This window comes from Bos grunniens, chromosome 25, assembly GCF_055505025.1.
Source record: "Bos grunniens cultivar Pamir isolate PY7600 chromosome 25, Bosgru_T2T1.0, whole genome shotgun sequence".
In the NCBI taxonomy this organism is placed as follows: domain Eukaryota; kingdom Metazoa; phylum Chordata; class Mammalia; order Artiodactyla; family Bovidae; genus Bos; species Bos grunniens.
The window spans coordinates 28,367,724-28,394,493 of record NC_141189.1 but is presented as its reverse complement, the minus strand read 5'-3'; the positions used below and the strand labels follow the sequence as shown (position 1 = coordinate 28,394,493).

The 26,770-nt window shown below is 49.9% G+C and overlaps 1 protein-coding gene across 4 annotated transcripts in view; it reads left to right on the top strand.

The window, feature by feature from the left end:
* ABCC1 (ATP binding cassette subfamily C member 1 (ABCC1 blood group)) overlaps window positions 1-26,770 on the top strand; it is a 155,416-nt gene that overhangs the window by 57,443 nt on the left and 71,203 nt on the right. For all 4 annotated transcript variants that reach the window (XR_015154670.1, XR_015154669.1, XM_086375613.1 and 1 more), the window contains exons 6-10: window positions 11,213-11,274; window positions 13,004-13,135; window positions 23,642-23,872; window positions 24,892-25,069; window positions 26,307-26,468. Coding sequence is in view for 2 of the 4 variants with exons in the window: in XM_086375613.1 (XP_086231739.1) it covers window positions 11,213-11,274; window positions 13,004-13,135; window positions 23,642-23,872; window positions 24,892-25,069; window positions 26,307-26,468 (765 nt within the window). In the remaining 2 variants the exon portion in view is untranslated. The remainder of the gene's footprint in view (window positions 1-11,212; window positions 11,275-13,003; window positions 13,136-23,641; window positions 23,873-24,891; window positions 25,070-26,306; window positions 26,469-26,770) is intronic.

Below are 26,770 nucleotides of genomic sequence, written 5' to 3'. Positions count from 1 at the left end.
AGACAGGCCCACGTGTGGATCTTCCAATTCTTCAGGCTCGCTGTGGACTGTTGCTGATGCTTTATGGGGAATTACTGATTTCTGGTCCCCTCTGGGATCCAGATAAAATTCCTTTCCCTTCTCTCCTGGGTGTGTGCGCTCTGGGGTGACTCACAGAGCTGACTTCCTCCTCCCATTGAACTTCCTGCAGTTCCTGGGCGTGGGGCCTGCCCTGCCACCCTGGGGACTTAGAGCCTCAGTCTGATGGCATTGTGGTAACAGGAGGAGAGACTTGTTTTGGAGGCAGGCAGACCCTGGGCTTTAATTTCACTTGTGTCCCTTTATCCCTTCAGTAGATAATTCTTAGGTACTGGTTGTATATGGTGCTTGGTTCTGGGGACACAGCAGTGTGTGAAAAGATGTGGTCAGTGCCCTGCTGGGCTTATTTGTTACTGCCTAACACACCCACCCTGAATTTAGTGGCACAGGATGGCGACAGTCTTTCGTTAGGATGTTCCACAGGCCTGGGCATTGGCTGGGCTCAGCCGTGTGGTTCTCACTGAAGGTCTCTTCTGCAGTGGCCCTTGGATAGCAGCTGGAAGGCTTCCAGGCTTACAGGTCATGTGGTTAGTGCTGGCTCCTGGCTGAAGGCCCCACGTGATCTCCTCCCAGCTGCCTGGGCTTCCTTGCAGCCTGGCAGCTGGTCTGTAAGAGTGTGTATTCTGAGAGAGAGTGAACTCTAGACCTGGAGTGGCCAGGTCTCATTGTAGGACCAGCATGTGAGATGGCAGGTGATGCCTGGCTGTCTTTGAAAAATACTGTCTACCTCTCGCCCCCAGGGAAGCTTATCATCCTGTTGGCAGATCAGCCGACCACGACTGAGATGAAGACTGGGGATCAAGTTATGTGACTTTTGGATTTGACTTCGAGCGAGTCACTCCTCCTTAGTGTACCATCCTTGAAAATGGGTTGAGGCTCAGTTTGATGCCAGCTGCCCCCCACCACCTGCCACCCCGACCCACTCCCACCCCAGAGCCGAGGCCTGTGACCTGGGAGGAGGACATGTCAGGTGACACTTCTGCTGTCCCCTTGTCACTCTCTGGGCTGGCATCACAGTGGAGCCGGGAAAGTGGGGCCGGTCCAGCCCCAGTCCCTGTCCTGTTCTGCGAGCAGCCGTCACATGTCGCCTGTCCTCAGCGAGAGTGGTCAGCCAAGCCCAGGGTCAGGTGGGGCTGGCGGTGCCGGCCTGCTCCCCCTGCTGAGTCACCGAGCGCCGTCCTCCCCAGCTGGCCCCGTGCCCGATGTGTGACTCAGAGCCGTGTCCTGGCCCTGCTTCCTGGCGGGGCTGCTCCCCTCCTCATGCAGGCCTAGGGCCCAGGCCTCGGGGGCTTTCTGGGGCTCCTGCCTGTCCCCAGGGTCGGATCTTTTGATCTTCTGGCCCTGAGGCTACCACTTAGGGCGTGGGGTCAGGGTTGCCATCGGCAGTTGGGGGCATCAGGAGCAAATGTGGCAGGTAGTGGACCGCCTCCCCCCCCGCCCCCCCCCCGACTGCCACTTCTCACAGTGGGGGTCCTTGGACCGGCAGCATCAGCACCCCCACAGATGCACATTTGAAATGCAGAGTCTCAGGCCTGCCGAGTCCCGCTGAGTCAGGGTCTCGTTTTCACAACATCCCTGGCTGGTTCATGGTGGAAAAGCACCAGGTTAGCACATTCTTAAAAATTACTCAGCTCATTTGGTGGAAGAGGTATTTTTATTCCTGTTTCATAAATATGGAATATTTTACACGGAGTGTTTCAAACCTGCAGAAAAGTTGGAAGATACAGTGAGTACTTGCCATCTACCTGCCAGGTAGATTGCCTACAAGTTAACGTTTTGCTAAACTTGTTTTTATCACGTATCTGTCTAGCCAGCCAGCCGGCTAAGATTTTTGGTATTTAAAACTGACCTTGAAATAACACCAGTATCCTTCATCCACACACCTAACCATGCGAATCATTAGCCAGAACTCAATATCTCTTTATGGTTCTATTGTGGGTTTTTTTTTTTTCCTTCCTTCAAGTAAAATTACATAGTGACATTCCTGAATCTTAAATTACCCATTTGATGAGTTCTGACAAATGATAACTCAAATTCCTGTCGAGACAGAATATCCCTGGAGCCCCAGGAAGACCCCTCCTGTTCCTTCATGCCAGCCCTACCCCTTGCAGCCCAGAGGCCACTGCTGGGCAGAGACTGTTAATGAGAGCATGGGAAACACCATTTCTAATTCCTTTATCCACTGTTTAGTACTTCATTGTGCCAGGGGCTCTGCTGGGCTCTGAGTACCTAGAAATGAACAGACCTTGACCACCCCAAAGGAGAGATGGAGGAGGAGGCAGAGGGCCAATAAGCCAGCGCTGTGGGATGGATAGAGGGTTCCCAGGCAGGGAAGTGCTGGGGGCTATGGAGGAGCAAGGAGCCAGTGGTCCTGAAGTCAGCCTGGGGCCCCAGAGCTGGCATCCAGATGAGGGGATGCCTCGGGCCAGTAGGGTAGAAGGCTGGAAGATGGATGGGAAGGTTCTCCTGCTGGTGGAAACAGCATGTCCACAGGCCCAGCGGTGTGATGGAATCTGTGGGTGTTTGGGAACTGCATGGCCTTCTGCTTGGCTAAGTTAGGGGAGCCAGAGAGCTGAGCATGAAAGATCAAGGGTAGAATTGAGTGTCACCATATGGACTTGGAATTATAATCTGAGGGAAAGTTTCTCAGCTGGAGGTGGGTGACACACTCAGGTTGGAAGATCCCTCTTCTTTTGGATGATCCCTCTGGCTGAAAGGAGGGTGCAGGAGGCTGGTGGCACCTACGGCACCATTACCGGAGCCCAGGCAGGTTGAGAGGAATGCTGTCCTGAAGAGTGACCCTGTTCAAAAGCCGAGGAAAGAAAACGGACAAGTTCATGGGAAAAGCACACGTGGTGTGTGTGCTATGGTAGAAGAAACTGTGGTCCTGAGCCTGGAGGAGATTTGCATAGCTGAGAAGCAGCAGAACAAACAAAGAACACCAGTGTCACACACTGTATCACCAGATTTCTTACTGTCAGACGTTCGGGTGGTTCTAATCAATAATAGCAGCCTTGTGTTAATAAAATTAATTTATTTAATCCTCACAGCAACCCAGCGTTGAGGTAGAACTATGAGTCTCCCCCCATTTTACAGATGGGAACGCTGAGTTCAGGGTGGTGTAGTGTCACCTAAGTTCATAGGGCTGGATCGGGGGGTGAGCCCTTCATACCTGAGCAGGCATCAGCATCACCTGGAGGGCTTGTTACAACTCAGATCATTGCTGGGTCCCCCCTGCCCCGCAGAGCTTCTGAGTCAGTCAGTCTGGGTGGAGCCCAAGCCTTTCTGTTTCTAACAACCCCCCAGGCCCGCAGATGCTGGTGATGAGGCGGGGTTTGAGAACTTCTGGTCTGAGCCACACTGCTGCTCACGCATCTCTTACGGCTGGGCATTTAGGCATGCCGAGTTGGAGTCCTCTGCAGAAAACTGAACTAAAAAGCAGAATCAAAACCAGAAAGGCGGGGGCACCCAGAGAATTTCTGATGGAAAGAGCTGAGGGCTAAGGGCCCCACACAGGGTCTTCCGAGCGGCCTGTGCGAGGTCATGGGGGACCAGTTCCCAGAACCAGCGCCTGGGGCTGTTGTGCCAAATTAGTTTAAACCTCCCGTGCCAGGTAAAGATGCCAAAGAACAGCTCCCTCTGTATGAACAGCTTATTCCTCTTCATCCACCTTCACCTGAGTTAATCTCGTTTTCACTGAATGGGGGATCGGTCATTAATAAGCCTCCTTCCTCCTGGGACAGCAGTTCCTCTATTTTAGTCTCAGAGGCCCATAAGCCCCAAGCCAACATCCTTGCCTTCTCCACTTTGTGGATTAGAGCAGAAAGCTCTGCTTGGTTTCAGCTGAATGAAGTGCTGCTCGGATCCTTGGCCAGCAGCCCTCCTTTTTTTTCCTTCTTCTTTAACGATCAGTTCTTGATTACTTCAGACCTCTGATTATGTTATCACATAAGGCCTCTCGTGTCAGATAGGGACTTCCAGAAACCGGCTCCCAAATTACGTAATTTCTTGTCTGGTGATGGGACCCGTTGTCCGCCCAGTGTGATCTGAAAGTCTATGTCTGGATCCAGGGGGAGGGAGCAGGGCTGGGGAGAGGAACTTGGGGACACTCCCAGATGCTGCAGCTTAGAAACTGAAATGCTCCTGTTGCTGACCCAGCCTCACCTGCATCTGGGCTGGGGGGAAGGCGGGGTTGACTCTCCCAGGGTAGAATTTGTACTAGTCAGAGTGAGCAGTAATCTCTGCCCCTGGGCCATCGTCACTCCCGGTGGTCTCAGGTAGGACTCCATCTGGGCACAGTTGGGTATAAAGGGGTTGAATTCATCTCCACTTATGCAGCCTTCTCCCCTCCCCTACCCCCAGTTTTATTGAGGAATATTTGACATACATCCGTGATTTAGCTTAAGGTGTGCAACATTGATGGTTTCATATACATATATTGTGAAATGATTACTATAGTAGGTTTAATTACCATCTGTTGTCTAATACAGACAGAAGAAAAGGAAAAGAAAAAAGCAGGTTTTTTTGGGGCTGATCTACACCAACCAGGATCCTTGCGTGGCTTACAGGATCTTAGTCCCCCAACCAGAGATTGAACCCAGGCCCTCAGTGAAATCACAGAGTCCTAACCATTGGACCTCCAGGGGATTCCCCCCAAAAGCAGCTTTCCTGGTGGCTCAGATGGTAAAGAATCTGCTTGCAATGCAGGAGACCCAGGTTCAATCCCTGGGTTGGGAAGATCCCCTGGAGGAGGAAATGGCAACCCACTCCAGTATTCTTGCCTGGAGAATCCCCATGGACAGAGGAGCTTGGCAGGCTACAGTCTATGGGGTTGCAAAGAATCGAACACGACTGAGTGACTAACACTAAATTTATAAATGTTGAGACCAAGACTGAATACTTCCACCTCTCCTTCCTCATCTTCTCCTCCCAATTTTATCATATGTTAAATTATATCACTAACTAGTGTTTCCAGCATTATAGCAATTGTAAATATTTTTCAATGGCAGAACCGACTGAAGTCCTGTGTCTACATGTCCTTTTTTAAACCGGAAGTATAATTGACCCACAACACTGTCAGTTCTAGATACACGTCATAGTGATTCACTGTTACTATATGTTTACAAAACTATTGTTATAAGTCTGCTGCTGCTGCTGCTAAGTCACTTCAGTTGTGTCTGACTCTGTGCGACCCCGTAGACAGCAGCCCACCAGGCTCCCCCGTCTCTGGGATTCTCCAGGCAAGAACACTGGAGTGGGTTGCCATTTCCTTCTCCAATGAATGAAAGTAAAAAGTGAAAGTGAAGTCGCTCAGTCGTGTCTGACTCTTAGCGACCCCATGGACTGCAGCCTACCAGGCTCCTCCATCCATGGGATTTTCCAGGCAAGAGTACTGGTGTGGGGTGCCATTACCTTCTCGGCATTATAAGTCTAGGTTGGTTCATTCTTTTTTTTTTTTTCCTTGAACATTTATTTTGATACCCTCCTCACCCCCCAAATTGGGACAGGCCAGAACAGTCTGGGCTGGGTTTAATTTTAAATTAATACACATTTTTTTTTGGTCATTGTTTAAATCAACATTGTGGCAATAAGGGATTATCCTTGGAAAAAGTGAAACCCATGTTAACAAAAGACATCAGGGAAGAACTCCACTTAGTGATTCACTGGCTACTTACAAGTCTCCTTGCTGTTCTCTGAAACTCTGCATTCAGCTGGGTATATCTTCCCCTTTCTCCTTTGCCTTTCACTTCTTTTCTCGGCTATTTGTAAGGGCTCCTCAGACAACCACTTTGCCTTCTTGTGTTTCTTTTTCTTGGGGATGCTTTTGGTCACCACCTCCTGTACAGTATTACCAACCTACGTTTCATGCGCTCTGTGTACCAGATCTAGTCCCTTGAATCTATTTGTCAGCTCCACTGGATACTCATAAGGAATTTGATTTAGGTGATATCTGAATGGCCTAGTAGATTTCTGTACTTTCTTCAATTTGAGCCTGAATATTGCAATAAGATCTGTATAGTCAAAACTGGTTTTTCCAGTAGTCATGTATGGATGTGGTAGTTGGACCATAAAGAGGCCTGAGTGCTAAAGAATTAAATGTGGCCTTTTAAATGTGGTGCTGGAGAAGACTATTGAGAGTCCCTTGAACAGCAGGGAGATCAAACCAGTCAATCCTAAAGGAAATCAGTCCTGAATATTCATGGGAAGGACTGATGCTGAAGCTGAAGCTCCAGTACTTGGGCCACCTGCTGTGAAGAACCGACTCACTGGAAAAGACCCTGATACTGGGAAAGATTGAGGGCAAGAGGAGAAGGGGGTGACAAAGGATGAGATGGTTGGATGGCATCATCGATTCAATAAACATGAATCTGAGCAAACTCAGAGAGAGAGTGAAGGACCAGGAAACCTGGTGTGCTGCAGTTCATGGGGATGCAAAGAGTCAGACTCGACTTAGTGACTGAATGGTAACAACAGCTTACAAGTCGGACTTATCCATGCAGTGGAAAGAGGCTTTGCCCAGACTCACTCAAGCCCAGTTAGTTCCAACCAGGCCCTAGAACTAAAAAGAGCAAGAAGAGAGGGCATCGCTTCTTTAGGATGAGGGCAGAAAAAGTAGCTCGCCAAATAAGATCCTACAGCTTTCCTCCTAAGGACTTGGGGGAAAGGAGGCAGGAGCTTAGAGGGAAGGCTTAGAGATGCAACATTCCATCCTAGGCTGTTTCATTCCTGATCCACATCCAGGCTTGCCTGATCGCAAAGGAATGGCAGGATTTGTGAGGCCCCTGGGCATAGAAGTCTGACACCCTGACAGTTTGCACTGGGGTCTCTATGCAGGTTGGAGAAAGGCACCTGGGGACCCCCCTGGCAGTTCAATACTTACGACTCTGTGCTCCCACTGCAGAGAGCATGGGTTCCAGCTCTGGTTGAGAAACTAAGATGCTACATGCTGTGTGGTGCAGCCAAAAAGAAAAAAAATTTTTTTTAAATTAGAAAAAGGTGTCTGGCCCCCCCGGGTAGGTGAATTTGAGAAAGGCCTTGCATCCTTCCCGCTAATGCAGTCCCCCCTCCCTCACCCCCCCTGCCCCCCAGGTCCAGGCACCGGCTGAACTTCAGCCCCCACCTGCCCCCTTGGCTGGGCATCTTTGTGCAGGGCTGACCCTGTGTTGATGCCAAGACCAAAAGAAGCTGCATTTGAGCTCCAGTTCCTCTCTTTAAGAATCACCATCTTTAACGTCATGAGGTCTGATGTAAGCAGGGGTTAGCCAACTTTTTGTGTAAAGAGGTAGATGGTAGATAGTTGTAGACTACACGGTCTCTGTTGCAAGTACTTAGTTCAGCTGTAGCTCAGAAGCAGACATGAACAGTACGGAAATGAATGGGCATCACCATGTCCAAATAAAACTATTTTGTAAGCGGCTGGACTGTGGGCCTGAGTTTGCCAGTCTTGACATGAAACATCTGCTTGGTATGTCAGGGTCTGCAGGAAACGGCGGACTTGTTACTGGGGTTACCATTAGAATTAATGTTAATACTGCTAATGTCATCGCTTGAGCTTTTACTCTGTGCCAGGAACTGTCCTGAGTACTTCACAGGCTTTATCTCATTTACTCTCACCATCACCAAGTAACATGGCCCAGGCCCCTCAGCCAGTAAGTGGCAGGGCTGGGATTCAAACCGCCTTCCAATCACCTTGCTCCGTGTTGCTTCACCTCTGGGTGCCTCCTACCCTGGTGCCCACCCTCCCCCTCCCCACCAGGCTCCTTGTTTTGTTGTTGTTCTCCTCATAGCTTTGACCATTTATCTTTATATATTTATTTGCATCCCTGGTAGCTCAGACGGTAAAGCATCTGCCTACAATGAGGGAGACCTGGGTTCGATCCCTGGGTCAGGAAGATTTCCTGGAGAAGGAAACGGCAACCCACTCCAGTATTCATGCCTGGAAAATCCCATGGACCTAGGAGTCTGGTGGGCTACAATCCATGGGGTCGCAAAGAGTCAGACATGACTGAGCGACTTCTCTGTGTGTGTGTGTGTGTGTGTGTTGCTTACTGTCCTGGAGGTGATATAGGGCGAGGACCTCACTGTCTGGTCTTGGATGTAATGATATTTAGCCATCTCCTGACATATAAGCAGGCCCGCCCTCAGTATTTGTCTAAGAAATAACTGAGTCATTGTCCCAAGCATCTCCTTCTCTCTCTGCCAGCTTTCTTCAGGGGCAGGAACTAGGCGATAGCTGATGTGCATTTGTGACTCCTTGATAACCTGCCCACTTCCGGGGGAGAAAAAAACAGCCTGCAAAGCAAATACCACCACCTCCTCCGGGAATAATGCTGCGGGCTTGGGTTGGAAAAATTGCAGCTTCCATACTGTCCGAAGGACCTCATTCTTCCTGGGAGTCTCCTGGGGGAGGCTGAGCAGTGTGACTCACCTGACTCCCATTTCCCAGGTGTGAAAACTGAGACTCTGGGGTGAAAGGACTTGCCCAGGGCCATGTAGGTAGAAAGTGCAGGGTTGGGGGATTCAAACTCAGGGTCATCTAGCTTTTGGTTGGTTCGGAATGTAGGTCTGTGGGCCAGCTGCATCTGATGAAAGGTACCCTGATGCCAGGCTCCCACCCCCAGAGAGGGTGATCTAGTTGGTCAGGGCACCTGTGTTTATGACGCTCCCCAGGTGATTCTGGGACAGATAGTACTAGTGAAGCCCGGTGGTTCTCAGCTCAGGCTTCATATTTGACTCATTGGGGAAGATTTTCATGATAGAAACTTTCAGCTGTGTGCAACAGTGGACAGCATGGTATAATGAGTGCCATGGACTATTTAATTTATTTATTTAAAATTTTTACCTGCCATGGACTATTTACCCTGCATCACATGTAAACATTTCATTAGGTATCTGCAACAGATAAGGAATTTAAAATTTTTTAAACATTTTATTTTGAAATAATTTGACCCACAAAAAGTTACAAAAATGGTGTTGTTCTTGTATACCCTTCTCCAGCTTTCCACAATAATATCTGAGAGATAAGGATTTTAAGTAATACAACAATGGTACCATTATATGGCCTAACAACTTACTAATTCCTTAATATCACTAAGTATTCCAGAAATGCACTGTGGTGCAGAGTGGTTCGGCTTCTTACGTGGTATTGTTCCTTCTCCACCTGATAGCTGAACCATTTTACGCAAAGACATGTCCCCTCATCTCTTTCGTTACCCTGTGTTGTCATAGACAAATGCTTGTTTCTTTCCTTCTGTTTTCAAAACAGTGACTTGGTTCTCTAGTATGTTTTCATCACTGACACCAAGAGGTTTTCCTTCTCTTCCAGTATCAAGGTGGGCTTGTATATTTAAAATGTGATGCGTCTCAATCCTTTTGCCTTACTGTCTGTATTGCAGCTCAAATGGTCCCTTTCTGGGCTCGTGAGAGCCACTTCTGGTTGCATCTGAGGTTTTTTACCTACCCTTGTCCTGTTGGGTGTGACAAGATATTCTGGGCTTATCTTGTACATTTCCTGCCCAGCTACTTGGCCAAGGAGACTGGGAGCTGAAAACAAAAACAACAATTCAAGTATCTGGACCCACCCCAAACCAGCTAAACCAGGAGTCTCTGGGGAGCGGGGCAGATATAGTGCATTGTCTGAGTGCCCCCAGCCAGGGTGGACAACTGCTTGGGTAGAATGTGTTTCCTCTTCTCTCTAGTTTCTTTATTTTTTTTTTTTAGGATTTTAAAAATATCTTTATTGAATTTGTTACAATATCATTTCTGTTTTATGTTTTGATATTTTGGGCCACTAAGCATGTGGCATCTTTGTTCCCCGAGAGGGATGGAACCCACACCCCCACATTGAAAGGCAAAGTCTTAACCACTGGACCTCCAGGGAAGTCCCTCTCCAGCATCTTATCTCTGCACAATTCTGGGGCGGAGAGCAACGTCCTTGGCTAGTGATCTCGTCGTTAGTCTGGTGACCCCACCTTCGCCAATGCTCGTGTCCCCAGATTTAGACTTGAATGTATCAGCCCTCATGTGCAATCCCAAAGGCTCTGTCTGAGGGCCTTGCCTGTGTGGCCCTGAACTGGAGCATCTTTGTGGCTCTGGGAAAGAGGTTCTTTGAAAGCTTGCTTAGAATCTGTTGATGACTTCCTGTTGCCCTTGGGATGGAGACCAAAATCCCTCATGTGGCTTCCAGTGTAGACTGACCACAGCTTCCAGTGTAGACTGCTCAGGCCCCCTCTTGTTTGCTGGAGCCCACTGTGCTCCCCTCTGCCTCGGGGCCTCTGTACACATCAGTTGCTCTGCTGGGACCACCTCGCATCTCCCCCTTCACTTAGTCATCCTCTCCTCACTTTGCAGACCCCAGCTTGAATGGCCTCCATCAACTGGATCAGCCCAATGAGGACCCAGTGATCTCACTGGTCATACTGACCTGCCTCTGGGATGTAATCCTTGTCACAGTTGTGGTTTTGAATTTGTTCACGTGATTGATTAATGTTTCTCTCTCCAGACCCTGACTATTTGGGACTCATGTTCTGTCTCCACCGCTTCCAGCTCTGGCACCCTGGGCAAGGCTTTTCATCTCTCTGCCCCTCGGTGTCCTTAACTACAGAATGGAGACGATGCCTTTATCTAGTTCCTAGTGTGATTATGGGGCTTCCCTGGTGGCTCAGACGGTAAAGCGTCTGCCTGCAATGCGGGAGACCCAGGTTCGTTTCCTGGGTCGGGGAAGATTAAAAGAGATCATTTTCATAAAACATGTAAAACAGAACTGTTACTAGCTAGCAGAGGGTGTTAGCAGTTGGCCTGGATTAGGGTTATGTCTGTTAGTTCAGATTTGTGTATAGTAGGTGCTCAGAAGATACTTGTAGAATGAGTGAGTGAATGAATGAAAGAAAGAGGAATAGAGGTCATACCAGGTTCTGTGAGGATACGAGATAATGCTAGTACTTTGTCTCTGCCTGCCACTTTGTAGATGCTCAATAAATATTGGTGGAATAAATGAATGGACTAATAAATGAATGAACCATTGGCCCACTGGGAGGACCAGGGAGCTGGCTGCTCCCTGCCTGGAGCTGGCATAGACGAGAAGTTTAACCTATCATTTCCTCTGGGTTCCCCACCCTGTGCTCTCTTTCCATAGAATCCTTGCCCGGAATCCAGTGCCTCCTTCCTTTCCAGGATCACCTTCTGGTGGATCACAGGGTAAGTCCTGGCCCCAAAACCTTGGGCGGGTGCTGGGCCACCAGTGTGCAGCTCTCCCTCCCTTGCGCTTTCCGACAGGGATGTGTCCTGAATGTGTGTGCCCTGGGCATGGGTCTCAGAGACACCGACCCTGAGCCCACAGTCATGTGATACGTGTATAAATAACTCGGCCTGGGCAAGAAACTGCACACTCCTGGCTCAACTTCAGATTTGGTTGTTTTTGTTTTGCACTGGGTGTAATTATTATCATTATTCCCCTTCCCCCCCGAGATAAATAATGTTCGCTCTGCCCCCGCGCCCCCCCGCCACCCCCTGAAATAAATAACATAGGAAAAGGGGGTGAGAGAAGTGTGTTTGGACCAGTAGCAGCAGAGGCGCCGCCACCCGCAGCTCAGCACACTGCCTGCTCGGCCTCCTTTCGTCTGCATGTTGTTTTCTTCACATTGTCATCATCTTACTGGGGGTTATTTAAATCCCTCCTTCTCCCCCAAGCATTTTTCCCTTGTCTTTATGAACTTTTTACACTCTTAATTTAGTGTTTTTCTTAACTGTTTTTCAATTGCTCTTAAAGAAGAGCTCTGGGACAGTTGATGGCGTTTGGACATGGCCTGCAGGTCACGCCAGCCAAGCTCATGTTTCTGATTTTGGTCACTGTCCTCTGGTGATATCAGAGCGTGTCCTTTCTCTTAGGGGGATACACACTGATATTTAGGGGTGAAGGTGTGGAGGGTCTGCAGCCTCCTCTGAAATGGTTCAGAAAAAAGATAGAGGCATACTTCATTACGCTTCCCAGCTACCGTGGTTTTTCCAAATTGAAGCTTGGTAGCCACCTTGTGTCCAATGAGCCTGTTGGCACCCTTTCCCCATCAGCTTTTGCTCACTTTGTGTCTCTGTGTCACATTTTGGTAATTCTCACAATCTTTCAAACGTTTTCATTATTATTATATTTATTATGGTCATCTGTGATCCTTGCTATTCTTACTGGATTTGCTGAAGGCTCATATGATGCTTAACTTGGCATTTTTTAGCAATACAGAATTTTTAAGCTCTGTATGTTACTTTTTAGACATAATGCTAGCGTAAATATAACTGTAGTGTGGGAAACCAAAAAAATTCTTGTGACTCGATTTACTGTGATATTCATTTTATCGTGGTGGCCTGAAACCGCACCTATTAGTATCTCCGACATCTGCCTTGTATGTGTTCGCACACATGTGTATCTAGAGACAGAGACAGATAGCAGCACATGTGAAATGTTAACAGTCGTGAGCTTGGTGAAGGGTCAACAGGAATTCTTTGTACAGTTCCTATGGTTTTTCTGTGAATTTGAAATCTTTCAAAATAACAAGTTAAAATACTAAGTTTCCCCTTTTATAATGAAAGTGTTCAAAGCAGAAAGACTAGGCTAATAAACCTTAAACTCATCACCAAATATAATGATGGGTAATGCTCTGCGATATTAGCCTTAAAATTTTTTTTGGAAAGTAAATTAGAAACATCCTGCTACTTTCCTCCTAAATACTCTGTATGTTTGTCTAAAAATGAGGCCGTTTTTCCTGGGGGATCTAACGGAATTAGCAGTAATGATGCCATGTGCCCACATGTCCATTCATACTGAGATTTCCCTGATCACAGCTGCCTGCGGTTGTGTGGGCCGCGGTAGCAGGGAGGGCCATCGTGTCATCTCCTTCTGACTCTCATCGCCTCCCCTCTTGTGTTTTGGCCACAGGATGATGGTCCAGGGCTACCGCCAGCCCCTGGAGAGCACCGACCTCTGGTCCCTGAATAAGGAGGACACGTCAGAACAAGTCGTGCCGGTCTTGGTAAAGAACTGGAAGAAGGAATGTGCCAAGTCCAGAAAGTGAGTGCCAGGCATCCGGCCACGGGCAAGCCGGACGCTCACTAGGTTGGCCTGGTAGCCCCGTCCCTCCACTGTGGCCCGGGATGGTCTCAGTGCCACCCCTCAAGTGTCATAGCCCTGGGCGGGCTGCTTCCCTTCCCAGAACCATGGTTTGCTCACCTGCGAATGGAGTGGAGTCCAACATGTAGCTCAGGCAATTTGGATAGAAAAGAAAAGAGAAAGACGTCAAGTGAGTGGATTCTGTTTGCCGCGACCCTCAGCGACCCCGTCCTCCCGGAGTTGTTTCGTTTCCTCCCCTTCTCTCTGAGCAGCTGGCATCTTGAGCGTTCTTACTGTTTTAAATGGTTCGGTTTAACACGCCAAATCAACTGCTTCTTGAGGTGTTCAGCTTAAGAAGCCCCAGTTGAGAGTGATTTGGGCTGTACTGGATTTTTTTTTTTTAACAGAGTTTTATTTTTTGGAGCGCTTTTAGGTTTGCAGCAGGTCTGAGCAGAAGCTGCAGAGTTGCACACACTCCTCCCCCGCCCGCTGTCAGGGTACCCCCACCAGAGGGGCATGTCGGTGATGGCCTATAAGACCACACTGAGTACGTGGTTTACATCACTGTTCACTCTCTGTCTTGGATTTCACACCCTCCCCCCTTGCAAGCTGTATGCCAACCCCAAGCTCTGTCATCTGGTTATTTTGGGAGTCAGGCGAGGGCCTCTCCAGCACGTATTGTGTCTTATTTCTTCAAACATAAGACGTTATCACCTGTGCTGTGCATCGTTATGATGTCATCACCTGTGTGATGCGCCAAGGAAAAAGGAAAACAGCTGCCAGTTAAACCAGGGTATGACACTGACTTAAGATGCATCCCGCGTCCAGAGAAGCCAGACAAGAACTCGCAAGGGACTCTGATGGCAGGCGATGGTGTCAGAATGACCACCTCCTGTGGTCATTATGGGATGGTGCCCACCTTGGAGCTCTGGCTGCCGAGGCCCAGCCTGGTCGCGTGCACGTGTGCTAAGTCGCTTCATTTGTGTCCGATTCTTTGTAGCCCTGTGGATTGTAGTCTGCTCGGCTCCTTTGTCCGTAAGATTCTCTAGGCAAGAATACTGGGGTAGGTTGCCATGCCCTCCTCCAAGGGATCTTCCCTACCCAGGGATCAAACCCACGTCTCTGGCGTCTCCTGCATTGTTCACCACTTGTGCCCCCTGGGAAGCCCCAAGCCTGGTGCACAGCCCCACAGAGCAGCTAGCCTCCCAGGAGAGGAACCCCAGCTCTCCCAATTCCTTACCTTTTGCAGGAACGCCCAAGCTCCAGGTCTTCAATCTGCATCAGGCCGTGGGTGGGGAATGTGGGACACTGATGCTGCTGGCCACCAGGACATCAGCAGAGGACCTTGTGACTGTCTGCAGTGGCCATGAACAGAGGAGACGTTGTTTCCTGGGAGGTGGGTTGAGCTGAGCCTCTGTGGCCTTCATGGTGAGGAGGTGCTCTGTGCACATGTGGCTCTGGCTGGGCACCGTGTCTGTGACCCAGATGGAGGTTCTTGGGCATAGTTGGGGTTTCCGGTTCCCTTTGGCCTGGCCTGCAGCCTCCTCCCTGGTGAGAAGGTGTCTCCTTAGGCTTTTTCCCACCCGGGGTGGCAGGGGGTTCCCCTCCGGCTGTCCTCTGGGGCTCCGCCCGTGAGCCGGTTGCTGCAGCTGTGGGAGAGGTCAGCAAGGAGACTTGCTAGGAGGAGGACCGGCCTTGCAACGTGAAGCTCCATCACCGGCCTGGCCCTTGGTTGTTTCGTTCAGCAGATGGAGTTGCTGACTGCTGATGTGCTGAGCGTGGTTTTGGCCCTGGAGGTTAAGAGAGTGGAACGGGAGAGACAGGATCCTTGTCTGGTGGAACTTAGATTCCATGTGGGATCCAGGGCTTAAGGAGTCAAACACACCTTATGAGAAGCTGGAGAGAGCGTGAAATGAGATGATGAGATTAACAAGGAGGGGCCATGAGGGCCAGAGTGATCGGGAGCCAATACGGGTTGGGTGGTCAGGGGTGGCCCCTCTGAGTGGAGATTTGGTGTCGAAGGAGGGAGGGAGCTTTGCAAACGTGGGAAAGGGCTTTCCATTTGCAGGAATGGCTAATGCCAAGGTCCTGAGGTAGAGGTGAGGTGGCGTGCTGACGGAGCAGCACAGGGCTCGTGTGGCTGAAGTGCAGTGAGAGGTGGGGAGAATGGGAGGAGAAAAAGCAAGAGAAGTATTTGCAGGGGTTCATAGGCTATGGAACTGGGCTAGGGTTTGATCCCAGATGTGGTGAGAAGACAGGTGGGCTTTTTGCAGAGCAGTGGCACATCCTCCGGGTCTTCCTTGTGGCATGTGAGATCTTAAATTGCGGCATGCAAACTCTTAGTTGCCGCACGTTGTGGGATCTAGTTGACTGATCAGGGATCGAAGCTGGGGCCCTTGCATGGGAAGTGTGGGGTCTTAGCCACTGGACCACCAGGGAAGCCCCCAGGTGTTCTGTTTTGTAACAACCAGTTGGGGTGCTCTGGGGATGGTGGATCGTGGGACGAGAATCGAGGGAGATGGGTCCCTGGCTCTACTCCTGGAGGTGTGAACCATGCCAGCACCTGTGACCCCTGGGGTGTGGGTGTAGGTGGGGAGAGTCTGCTGGGCTCCCTGGGGCTCCTGGGGAGCAGGGGACCAAGGCCTGGGCTGGAGGGCCGCCTTGGCATCTTGGGCTCAGGCCTCCGCCTCCTCTCCTCACCCCTGAGCGTCTCCTCTCAGGGCCAGGTCCTAGCTGCTTCCCCCACTCCCCTGACTTTTGGGTTTTAAAATCCAGTTGTTCATTGGGTTTCATCAGATGATTTTGAGTATAACAAAAAAAGAGTGGAAATTTCTCAACTTAACGGCCTCCCATAGATTAAGGCCACTCTGGACTATGGTTCCTGTTGGAACGACTATAAAATGATTTAGCAGCTCTGAAAAAGACTTGGGCAGTTTTTAAAAAAAAACAAACTTAGGGACTTCCCTGGTGGTCCAGTGGTTAAGACTTCACCTTCCAGTGCAGGGGTGGGGTCCAGGTTTGATCCCTGGTCCAGGAGCTGGGAATCCCACATCCCTTGTGGCCAAAATACCAAAACATGAAACAGAAGCAATATTGTAACAAATTCAACAAAGAGTTTAAAAATGGTCCACATCAAAAAATATCTTTTTAATTTATTAATTTATTTTAATTGGAAGCTAATTACTTTACAGTATTGTGGTTTCTGCCTTACATCGACATGTATCAGCCACGGGAGTTAAACAGTTACGATACCAGCCAGCCATTCTACTCCCAGGTATATACCTGAGAGAACCGAAGATGTATGTTCATGAACTCGGGCAGAGATGTTCATAGCAGCTTTGTGTGTGGTGGTCAGAGCTGGGAGGAACCCAGACAGCTGTTAACAAGTGAGTAAGTGATAGTCTGCCAGTCGTGTCCGACTCTTTGCAACCTCATGGCCTGCACCCCGCCAGGTTCCTCTGTCCATGGAATTCTCCAGGCAAGAATACTGGAATGGGTTGCCATTTTCTTCTCCAGTTAACAAGTGAATAGGTGTGCAAATCTTGGTGTAGCCATGCAAGGGAGCACTTCTGAGCAGTACAACAGAATAAACTATTGATACACTCAGCAACATGAAAATCTCTAATTAAGCTGCGTGAACAAAGCCAGGCAGCGGTACCTACTAGGTGATTCCTTTTATGTACAAGTCAAGAAACATGAAAGCAAGTCAGTAGTGATAGAAATCAGATCAGTGGTGGCCTGAAGGAGGAGGAGGTGGTCAGATGGGAGGGAGAAGTTCCAGAGAGAGGAGAGCCCTGTGGAGGTGATGGGCGTGCTCATTGTCTTGATTTCCCTGGTGGTCTGACAGGTGTGTAAATATGTCCATAAGGTTGTGCACTTGAGGTGTCTGCATCGGAACCACCAGGGAAGCCCTGATCTTATATCAGTTATACTCATAAGAAAGCAGTAGTGTTTAAAGAAGGGGTGACCATGTTAACTTAATTGTCTGTATTTCATAAAGGAATGCAAACAGCAAATAACAAACAAAAAACAAACGGCTCCAAAATACAGGTGTTAAGCTGTGGTTCCCAACCTTTCAGATCCATTGCCCCCTTTAATAAGAAAGACATTATTATTAAAGATATTAAATGTAGATATTAGTATAACACCTCCTTAAATGTAAGGTAATCCATTAAAATAACCCAACCATGTGTCTTAGTTTAAAAGTCAACAAAATGTTCTTGCTAATCTTTAAAGCTACAAGGTGAGTGATTTGTAATGAATCGCCACGTGTGTCTGTGTAAACGCTCAGGCAGGCACTAGAACAGAGATCGAGGAATTGCTGTGTGCTCATAAGTGGAACCTTTTCTGCGGCAGCTGCAAGTTCTGACCAACTGGGTCTGGTGGTTCTGGAGACCAGAACCATCGTCACCCTCACACACAGGGTTTTGCAAAGTGGCGATTCATACTTGGCAAAGTTCTGAACAAAACTTAAATTTGCACGCTGACTGCAGTTCTAAAAAATCGAGGTGTATTTCATCTTGCAAAAAAAAAATACATGCTGTGTATGGATTTATCTCAGTCTTTCCCAGCATCAGGGTCTTTTCCAATGAGCCGGCTCTTTGCATCAGGTAGCCAAAGTATTGGAGCTTCAGCATCAGTCTTTCCAATGAATATTCAGAGTTCATTTTCTTTAGGATCAACTGACATGCTGCAGTCCATGGGGTCACAAAGTGTCAGACACAACTTAACGACTGAGCAACAATAACAGCAGTGAATTTATGCTGAAGATGGAGTTAGAGTCGAGATTTGGGTGATTTGGGGTGCTTCCCTGTTGGTTCAATAGTTAAGACTCTGTGCTTCCTCTGCAGGGCACTTGAGTTTGATCCCTGGTCAGGAACCTAAGATCCCACAAGCCGCACAGCATGGCAAAAACAAACAAATCCATAGATTTGGGTGATTTTAGGCAGACTCTGCAATGAACATGAACTTGGGCAAACTTCGGGAGATGGTGAGGGACAGAGAGGTCTGGCCTGCTGCTGTCCATGAGGTCGCAAAGCGTCAGACATGGCTGGACGGCTGAACAACAGCAGGGCAGGCTCTTCACCTCCATGGGTGCCTGGTGGATTGTCTTCCTCTGGTGTGGTCCAGTACGTCAGTGGTTCCCAGCCTTTTTGGCACCAGGGACCAGTTTCGTGGAAGACAGTTTTCCCATGAAGCAGGAGGTAGGGGATGGTTTCATGATGATTCAGGAGCATTACATTTATTGGGTGCATGCTCGGTTGGTAAGTCATGTTTGACTCTTTGTGACCCCACAGACTGTAGCTCGCCAGGCTCCTCTGTCCATGGGATTTTCCAGGCAAGACTACTGGAGTGGGTAGCCATTTCCTTCTCCAAGGGATCTTCCTGACCCAAGGATCAAAGCTGCCTCTCCTGTGTCTCTTGCATTGGCAAGTGGGGTCTTTACCACTGAGCCATCCGGGAAGCCCTAACTTTATTTCTGTGATTGTTACGTCGTGATAATGTGGTAATAATACAAGCGGGGGAGAGCAACTGTAAATAGGGGTGAACCTCCACTTGCTCATCGGCCCCTCACCTCCTGCTGTGCAGCCCATTCCTAACAGGCCACCGACCAGTACCAGGGCTGGGGACTCCTGCTGCCTGTCAGAGGGAGCCTGGTCTCTGGCCCAGGCACTGTCACATCAGAGGCTGAGAAACCCCCTTGACAGCCTGTTCTTGAGAAACAAAAAGTACTCTCCAACAGCAACAACAACAGAAAGGGGGAGAATGATCTTGAGTTGTTTGTATTTGTATGGGACACAGTTAAAATCCTACCAGCTGTACTTTAGTTGGGGTGGGGAGGTGGTTGCCACGCCCATCTGTGGTTTCCAAAACCATCATCCCTACAGCTCTGAGGAGGATGAAAATGTGCGTTAAGGGTGTTAAGTTCTTTCTCTGCCCCTCTGTATTACACTGGATATTACAGATCAAAGACCATGCTCAGGGTACATCCATAAAATTGACTGAGCTATGACCTTTTTCAGTTTGAGATTTTTGCCTTTGGCCACAACGTTAGAGATCTTATTTATTTTTTTATAACAAATGACAAGCACAGCCTTGTGCTTGTGGGAGCACATGGGAGCTCCTTGTGGGCCTCTGGTTGGTTCAGTCCCTGCCCAGTCTGCTCTGGTTCCTTGAAGTTCTTGGAATGGCTGCCTCACCTCTTTTCAAAATCCCTCAGTTCCAGGCCATGCTGATCCGGTTTCTCCTGCCTAGAGTGCCCTTTCTCTCCCCGAGTGGACTCGCTCCCTCATCCTGCAGGTCTCAGCTTTGATGTCACCTCCTCCAGGAAGCCTCCATGATATACTCCCCTCCACACACAGAGTGATTAGTTTCTCTCACAGGGCTGCTTGATGGCGGGGCTTTCCCCATGGCTCAGCCCCAAGCAGGGCCTTTGTGGAGGAGAGATCGATGGGCAAGTTCCAGCTTCCAGCTTCCCCACCCTTCCTGTTCCCCTGTCCTGGGCAGTTTTCTCCTGACTCAGACCTTCCCTCTCCAACTTTCCTTCCATTCCCGGCCAGACCATCCAGATGCCCAGCTTTCTTCCTCCCTCCGAGAGCGCCTGCTTCCCTTGAAAGCCTCTTGTTCACTGGATTTTTTTTCTCTCCTGACTCGCTGTAGCTGGTCCCGCCCACTGTTCTTCCACCCAGGCCTGAGCCTTCCTCCTCTCTGCCCATCCGAGACCTTCCCCCAGGCCCTTTGGCCGCCCGTGTACTGGCCCGCCAAAAACAGCCCTGTGTCAGCGGCAGGGCCCAGCTTAGGACATGGTGCAGAGAATGAATGGGGGGCGTGGGGGACGAAGCCACTTCCTGTCCCCCTGCCCTGCCTGTTGTCCTCCTTTCCAAGAGGGCATGTGTGTGCAGAATGAAATCACACTAAAAATCCCCGCCAGAATCCCAGCTTCAGGGCAAGTCAGTGAAGTGAGCAGGGAAAGAGCTTTCACTGACAATACAAGAGTAGTGATAATCCTCTGTGGTTGGTAGAATGTCCCCCCACCAAAAAAAAAAAAAAATCCACATCCTGATCTCCAGAACCTGTGTATACGTTACATGGCAAAGCTCAGCTCAGGGTGTGCCCAGTCATGTTGAACTCTTTGTGACCCCATGGACTGTAGCCCACAGGACTCCTCTGTCCATGGGATTTCTCAGGCAAGAATACTGGAGCAGGTTGTCATTCCCTTCTCCAGGGGATCTTCCTGAGCCAGGGATCAAACCTGCGTCTCTGGTGTCTCCTGCATTGGCAGGCAGGTTCCTTACCGCTGTGCCACCTGGGGAACTGGCAGAGTCCCTTTGCAAATGTGATTAAGTTCAGGATTCTGAGAAAGGCGACTATGCTGGTTTTTTTTGGGTGGGCCTGATGTAATCATCATGAAGGTCTTTATAAGGAGGAGACAGGAAGTCAGAGAGGGAAAGTGTTGAGCTGCTGGCTGGACGAGGAGGCAGGAACTCCGTGCCCAGGTGTGTAGGCATCTTCTAGATGCTGGGAAAGGTGAGAACAGCTTCTCCCCTGGAGCCTGCGGGCCAGCTTAGACTTCTGACCTCTACAGCTATGAGATGTGAGGTTCGTGTTGTTTCAATCCACTCGTTTGTATTCACGGGTCGCAGCAGCCACAGGCAATCCTACAGCTTCACCCAGAATTTACGTTTGAGTCTGGACGCAGCGGGAGGCCAGGAGTGGAGCCAAGGTTGGGGAATGAAGCGCTTTAGGAGGATCCCATTGGCTGCCATGCAGGGCCTTGGTTGTCAGGGAACAAGAGTGGAAGGAAATGGGGGAGCAGGGAGGGGGCCCCGGTCATGGTCACTTGTGTGGGTCAGAGGCCGTGGTGATGGATAGCATGGATGGATGACTGCACACACATCCCAGGAGTGGGACATATACGACACACACCTGATTGGACCTGGGAGCGTGGAGGAAAGGATCAGGGAGGAGTCCCATGTTTCTGGTTCTTTCCTGAGGTGGGAGCATCGAAAGGAAGGATCCGGATTTGACAGAGCCCAGACTAGTGCCTGGATCTCTTACCACTTCCCAGCTGGTGCCAGTGGTAAAGAACTTGCCTTCTAATGCAGAAGATGTAAGAGACACAGGTTCAATCCCTGGGTCAGGAAGATCCACTGGAGGAGGGGTTGGCAACCCACTCCAGTGTTCTTGCCTGGAGAATCCCCATGGACAGTGGATCCTGGCGGGCTGTGGTCCAGAGGGTCACAAAGAGTCAGACACGACTGAGTTTCTTAGCATGCATGCACGTACAGACCAGTGCCCATGGTTTGGAGTAGGGATAGGGGAGGGAACCAAGGCAGATCAGGAGGCTGTGGTCTCCAGGAGGGCGTTTCAGCTGATCTAGGTTGTTAGGTGTGGCTTGGATGGAAGAGGCAACAGTCCCCTGTGATTAAGTGCTGTTCAGTGAGCTCCTGCTATGGACCAATTCTATAAATTGTGAACCTTACGACTGTGTGCAGAGGAAGCTTATGTGCATATTTCAAGGCTGGAGCTCACATTTGGCCATTTGAGGGTGTCGCTTTGACTGCATTTTGTGGGAGAGGGAAACAACCTATTGCTACATAACAGGTGACCCCAAAATGTAGCAGGCTTAAGGAAGAATGAACATTTACTGTCTCATACTGTGTCTCTGGGTCAGGGATCCGGGATGGGTCTGGCTCGGTGGTTCTGGTTCAGGGTCTGTCATGGCTGCAGTCATCTGAAGGCTTGGCTGGGGGCACAGATCTTCTTCCACGTTGCACATGGTGGGCGTCACTGTGCTGGCTGTTGGCAGAGTCTCACCATGGGGTCTTCTCCAGAAGGCTGGTTGAGTGTCCTCATGACCTCATGGTTGGCTTTGCCCAGAGTGAGTGATTCACGAGAGGGCAGGACAGAAGCCACGATGTTTTCTGCAACCTAATCTTGCAGGCGACAACTCTTTCTCCATTTTTTGACAAAGTTGTGAAGTCATTTCTCCAATATCCTATTCCGAGTGGGAGGGGACTTCACAGGGGCGTGTATGAGAGTTCCGATTTCTCAACATCCCTGAAACCTTGTTATCTGACTTTTTGATGAAAGCAAGCCTAGTGGGTGTGAAGCAGTGTTTCATCCTGGTGTCGGTTTGCCTTTCCCTGATGACGTAAGGAAGTTAAGCAATATTTCATGTGCTTATGCCATTCACATGTTTTCTTTGCACCTTTTAAAATTGGGTTGTCTTTTTTCTTACTGGGTTGTAAGAGTTCTTTATTTGCTCAATTTATCAATTCAAGTCCCTTATCAGATTTTTGATTGGCAAATATTTCCTCCCATTCCATGGGTTGTCTTTTCACTTTCTTGGTAACACCTTTTGAAGCACAGAAGTTTTTGGTTTTGATAAAGTTCAATTTATTTTTTCTCTTGTTGCTTGTCCTTTTGGTGTCGTATTTAAGTATCCATTGCTAAATCCAAGGTCATAAAGATTTTGCCCCTTGTTGCCTTCTAAGAGTTTTACAGTTTTAGTTCTATGTTAAGTCCTTCATCCACTTTGAATTAATTTTTGTATACGGTGTGAAGTAAGGGTCCAGCTTCATTCTTTTGCCTGTAGCTATCTAGTTTTTCAATACCATTTGTTGAAAAAACGATTCCTTTCCCATTGAATGGTCTTCACAACTTTGTCAAAAATCAGTCGAGTTTATTTCTGGATTTTGAATTGGGTTGCATTGATCTCTGTATATGCCCCTCCTCATGCCTGTCTTGGGGGTTTCCCTGGAGGCTCAGACAGTAAAGAATCCACTTGCAATGCAGGAGATGTGGGTTCGATCCCTGGCTTGGGAAGATCCCCTGGAAAAGGGAATGGCAACCCATTCCAGTATTCTTGCCTGGGAAATCTCATGGCTAGAGGAGCCTGGTGGGCTACAGTCCTTGGGGTCACAACAGAATCGGACATAACTTAGAGACTAAACAGCAGCAACATGCCCGTCTTGATTATGGTTGTCCGGTAGTAAGTTTCGAAATTGGAAAATGTAAATCCTCCAACTCTGCTTTTCTTATTTAAGATTCTTTTGGCTCTTTTCAATGCCTGGAGCTTCCATATGAATTTTAGGGTTAGCTTGTGCATTTGTACAGAGCGCTCGGATTCTGATAGAGATTGCGTTGATTCTGTAGGTCACTTTGAGACTGGCTACAGTAAGTCATTTAGTTTTCACAAAAGCTCTGGGAGGCAAGTCCTACTTTTCCCCCCATTGTACAGATGAAGAAACTAAGAGCTAGAGAGGTTAAGACACTTGCCTGAAGTCACACAGCTGGCTGGGGTCCTGAGTCTGTGGTCGTAACCGCCACGCTCAGCTGCTTCTCCGCAGTGACTGGTTTTCTGGGGCCAGGCCTCCGTGGGGGTGGGCTTCTCCGGTCCTCTCCCGGCTGGTGGGCTGAGGCCCTGGCAGACCCCACAGCCACTCCTCACTCCTTGTGTTCCAGGCAGCCGGTGAAGATCGTGTACTCCTCCAAGGACCCCGCCAAGCCCAAAGGGAGCTCCAAGGTGGATGTGAACGAGGAGGCCGAGGCTCTGATTGTCAAGTGTCCCCAGAAGGAGCGGGACCCGTCCCTGTTCAAAGTGTTATACAAGACCTTCGGGCCCTACTTTCTCATGAGCTTCTTGTTCAAAGCTGTGCATGACCTGATGATGTTTGCCGGCCCAGAGATCTTAAAGTAAGCCCCCCACCCCACCCCAGCCGGGCAGTCCTTTGCATCCTTGACCTTCCACTTGCGACACCCCTCACCCTCCCCTGGGGTCACACGCTCAGGGTTCTCTGGGCTCAGAGCCAAGTTTCCCCATCCTCACTGGCTTTGCCTGATCTTTGCTTTAATAAGCCGTCTTAAAGCCTTGTTAAACCACGATGGTTGTAAGAAACAGAAACCTTCAGGCTCCCCTGAAGCCAGAAGGGAGAAGACGGAGGCTTATCTTGGGAAGTCAACAGCAGGGATGTAGGGTAAGGGAGTTAGAGAAGGCAAGGTTCCGGAAAAGAACGAGACAGGTACTTTGCAAGAACAGCTCACCTTTAATGAGGTGAGAAGGGGCAGCAGTCACGTTAGTGAGCCGCTGCACTAACCCAAGAAAAGAGTAAGTATATATAGGCATATATGTGGAAAGCTACTGTCTTAAGGGGCCTGTTCTTCTCCAAGGTTGTTCAGATTAGTGAGGCTGGGACCAGCTGGGAGCTGGGCGTAATCAACCTTACTGTCCATTGTTTTCTTCGGGTGAGAGTTCTTTGTTTTGCATAGAATGGTGGGGAGGACCCTAGGAGAGTTTTCACTCCAGGCTATTTTGAGCTCTGTTAACTTTCCTTCAAGGGAGTGTCAATTGTGTGAAAGCTGCAGCTGAAACTGGAAAGGAGGTTTCCCTCTCTCCCTCCCTCCCTCCATCTCTGCTTCTGTCTCTCTAGGGCCACTCATTTGTTCTCTTTCCCTCCTTCCCTCCGCCCTGTGCTCCCTGCTGGGTCACTTTTGCCTGATGAGGCAGAGCGGTCAGTGTGAGGAGCCCGGGGCTTCACCCCTGCACGGGCAGCCCCGTGTGGGTTGGGCTTCCCATCCTTGAAACTGAAGCGCGAGTGCCCGACTCACCCAGCTGGCTCGGGAGAGCGTCACTTGCCAACACCAGAGGGCTTGACCTGTTAGGGCACGTGTTGTCACGGTCTCTCACGCCGGGTTCTGTCCTCGCTGCCGCACAGGTTGCTCATCAACTTCGTGAACGACAAGAAGGCCCCGGAATGGCAGGGTTACTTCTACACGGCGCTGCTGTTCATCAGCGCCTGCCTGCAGACCCTGGTGCTGCACCAGTACTTCCACATCTGCTTCGTCAGCGGCATGCGCATCAAGACTGCCGTCATCGGGGCCGTGTACCGGAAGGTGGGGCGCGGCCCCCGCGGGACCCTCGGGGGGCTTGGCCAGGTCACCTCTCAGGCCCAGCTTGCAGAGCAGTGGCATGAAGGTGGTCTGAATGGCTGTGGGTTGGCAGGGGGTGACCATCAAGCTTGACAGCTTAGCAGAGCTGCTCCTAGAGGCTTGTCTGGGGGTGGGGGTGGTGCCCAGGAGCCCCCCTGCCCGGGTCCACTGTGGGTAATTGCATTTCTTGACTTGGGACGATCCAGATCCTTGCCCTGCTGTTAATGTACTACGTGTGAGCGTGTTCTGACTCTCCATTTGAACTGAGAAGATGATACCTTCCCTGGATGAGAGACCCTCAGCACAGATAGCCTTAAGGGAACTGAATTACCTCCTCAGTCCCTTCATTTCTTAGCCTCTGGGCCCCACAGGTTAGGAAGAGACTCTTCGGCAACTGGTAGAGAAAGATGGATTTGATCATTGGCTCTTAGCCGTGTCTGCATGTTAGACTCAACCAGAGAGCTTCAGAAACTTCCAAGGACCAGGCTGCACCCAAATCAAGTCAGAATCTCTGTTGGGGGGTCAGGGGCCAGGCATCAGTATTTCTAAAACTCCCTAGGTGACAGCATGAAACCATCGAGAGCCAGGGCGAGTTTATCCCTCCGGGAGATGTTGGCAATGTCTGGTTGTCATAACTGGGGGTGGGGGCGGTGGTGGAGTGGGGCGTGTATCTAGGGGGTGGAGACTGGGGATGTTGCTGAACGTCCTGCAGTGCACAGGACAGCCCCCCAGAGAATCATCTGACCTCAGGTGTCAGTAGTGTCACAAAGGAGAAACCCTGGCTGAGACCTTGGTCCTTCAGGGTGAAGTGGGGACCAGCATTGTCAGCATCTCCTGGGGGCTTTTAGCAATGTATAGTCCCCCTCCAGTCTTACGGAATCAGAAATTGCCTCATAACAGACTCCCTGGGGTGTTTGTGTGTACACGTACACACTCAAGTGCATGAAGCCCGGGTTTAGGCAACCTCTGAGGTCCCTTCTGTACCGAAGAGCTCAGGATCAGGGAGGCAGTAGGTGCTGTCGATAAGAGACGGGCCTTTGTGACGAGACACACGGGCTGGGAAGGCAGATAAGCCTCCGGGGGAGGAGAAGGCGGCGACCTCTCCGCTGGTGCGCTGTCTCCTTCCTCCACGTGGGCCTGGACGGGGGCCCTGGCTGTCTCCCACCACACCCACCCTCTTTCCCTCTCCTTTGTCCCGCAGGCCCTGGTGATCACCAATGCAGCCAGAAAGTCCTCCACGGTCGGGGAGATCGTCAACCTCATGTCCGTGGACGCCCAGAGGTTCATGGACCTGGCCACATACATTAACATGATCTGGTCAGCCCCTCTGCAAGTCATCCTTGCCCTCTACCTCCTGTGGCTGGTGTGTGTTTGACGTCATTCCCATGGCACATGGGGAGGGACCTCCATGTGTGGGCAGTGGGGGGGGCGAGGGAGTGGGTGCCAGGGATAAGAACCTCTGTAGCTCACTGTCATTTCTTTAAAAAAAAAAGAAAACACACAAACTTTTGTTTTGTATTGGGGTATAGCCGATGAGCAATGTGATAGTTTCAGGTAGACAGCGAAGGGACTGAGCCACACATACACATGTACCCATTCTCCCCCCAAACCTCCCTCCCATCCAGGCTGCCACGTAACATGCTTGCTGGCGTTTCTTGACATCGT